This window comes from Frankliniella occidentalis, unplaced genomic scaffold (assembly GCF_000697945.3).
Source record: "Frankliniella occidentalis isolate FOCC.00 unplaced genomic scaffold, Focc_3.1 Scaffold19, whole genome shotgun sequence".
Classification (NCBI taxonomy): Eukaryota; Metazoa; Arthropoda; class Insecta; order Thysanoptera; family Thripidae; genus Frankliniella; species Frankliniella occidentalis.
In genome coordinates this window covers 1,713,008-1,714,878 of record NW_026267149.1, presented here as the reverse complement: position 1 = coordinate 1,714,878, position 1,871 = coordinate 1,713,008, and the positions used below count along the sequence as shown (strand labels likewise).

The following is a 1,871-nucleotide window of genomic DNA, read 5'->3' as shown; positions in this document are numbered from 1 at the left end:
GGGTGGGCCGGGACAAGACATCGGTTCATTTACCGGCCGGCCCGGTATCTCCAATCAATCGGTGTCAGCGGCCGCCATCTTCACTCACTCCACTTTGGGCCGCGACGCGTAGACGTCCGCGCCGGGCCCGGAGTTGTAGTAGTAGGCCGCGGCCAGCTCTGGAACCACGGAAAAACACACACGCAGACTGAGCGGGGCGGGGATAAGCGAGCAGGTGTGAGGTAACCCGCAGACCTGTTATCGGCGAGCACCTTCCTGGCCTGCCTAATACAAGCCACAAGTTCAGGGGATGTAAAAATAATAAACTCTGTCCGGGCCGGCCGCGGGCGCGGGCAGAGCCAAGGCAGAGCCTCGCGGACCTCACTGCGGACTCACCGTGTGGCGACGGGCTGCTGGGCGGGTCCCATCTGAGACTCTGGCGACGCTTCCCACTAGCGAAGGCCGAGCGCATGCTCTGCATGGGCAGCTCCACGAGCAAAGTGATGAGCGTGCTCAGCGCCAGCACGATCAGCAGCTCCCACAAGTCCAGCTAAAAATGAGAAAATTGGGCATCAGGGTGGTGTAAGAAGCGCGCAATCCCAAAAAGGAGAGTTCACAAAATAAAATACAAAAAAATACACGAGTAGTATCGGACTAGTATCTAGACACGTTTTTTGTGTAAATGTGTGTGTGTCTGAGCGCGCGCGCGCGCAGTTGGGTGGTGCGGGCGCCTCGGGCGCCACCATATCAGCCTTACCGCCGCCAGCACGCTGAACTCCCGCTGTGACCGCACCGACCCCGCGTTGTAGAAGAAGACGAGGAACTGGGTGAGGTAGAAGGCGTACGAGATCCTGCTCAGCAGCACGAGCGGTCGCGCGCACAGGACTCTATCTAGCAGGCCTGCGCGGGGTGAAGACCATAGTCAGATGCCTGCTTCGCAACGATGAGAAAGAGAGAGAGAGAGAGGCCAGGCCGGCACTACTCACCGCCGTTGTTGGTGTAGCAGGCGAAGATGAGCCAGGACACGGCGGCCGCCCAGGCCAACGGCGCTAGCGCGTTGAAGCGCGCCGCCTCGTCCACGTTGAAGCGGTAGTCCAGCCGGGCCACGTTCCTCTGGCTGAACAGCGCCCAGCCCGCCAACGCCGCGCTCACCGCCCAGCCCGCCAGCAGCACCACCTGTAGAGGTATTAGGCGAGTAGGCAACCCATGTAGCAGGGCTGCTGGTCACCAACCCGCACCTGCCGGCTCGCATACACTCACCTTGGGGATGTGCAGCTTGCGCGGCACCCGGTGCAGTAGGTAGCCTAGGGCCACGCCGATGACGTAGGCGGAGGCGCGGTGGCCCGCCTGCACGTACGAGGCGTCAGCCGCCCGGTACAGGTCAGAGGGCTTGGCGCCGTTGTAGATGAGCAGGCTGACGTTGTGCTGCACGGCGGCCTGCTGCCGCAGCCAGGTGGACGCGCCCACGAGCGCCACGACCATCGGGGTGGCGAGCGGCCACGCCTTGACGAGCAGCCACACCAGCGGCGGTACCAGCAGCGACAGCTGCATGTCCAGGGCCAGCTGGTGCGTGTGCGGCGCGCACTGCGGCAGCACCGGGTGGTCAGAGATCCGTCAGGGACAGGGAAGCGGGAGGCTGGTCCAAAGGCAGGCCCGAGGGCTGGCCGACAACTCACCATCTGCTCGAAGGGCCACAGGTTGTGCACGTAGAGCAGGTTGCGCCACATGTGCTCTCGGCAGATGCGCGCGTTCTCCTCCACGAGCTGGCCCCACAGGGGGCCCGTGCCGATGTGCTCCAGGACGTAGGCGTACGCCACCGTCACGATGCCCAGGGTGGGCGTGAGGCGCACGACGCGCGTCGCCACCCGGCCGGCCCAGTCCAGCGCGCCGCT

At 64.3% G+C, this 1,871-nt stretch overlaps 2 protein-coding genes across 7 annotated transcripts in view; one reads left to right on the top strand and one right to left on the bottom strand.

Moving 5' to 3' along the window:
- The window catches only part of LOC113207075 (microtubule-associated protein RP/EB family member 1), a 389,806-nt gene that overhangs the window by 317,696 nt on the left and 70,239 nt on the right, over window positions 1-1,871 (top strand). The gene's annotated exons all lie outside the window — the stretch shown is intronic.
- Window positions 1-1,871, bottom strand: part of LOC127748911 (uncharacterized) — a 10,798-nt gene that overhangs the window by 3,392 nt on the left and 5,535 nt on the right. Inside the window, exons 8-12 of the mRNA XM_052264521.1 lie at window positions 1,656-1,869; window positions 1,240-1,563; window positions 966-1,155; window positions 737-879; window positions 376-529 (exon numbers count right to left, since the gene is read on the bottom strand). Coding sequence (XP_052120481.1) covers window positions 376-529; window positions 737-879; window positions 966-1,155; window positions 1,240-1,563; window positions 1,656-1,869 — 1,025 coding nt within the window. The remainder of the gene's footprint in view (window positions 1-375; window positions 530-736; window positions 880-965; window positions 1,156-1,239; window positions 1,564-1,655; window positions 1,870-1,871) is intronic.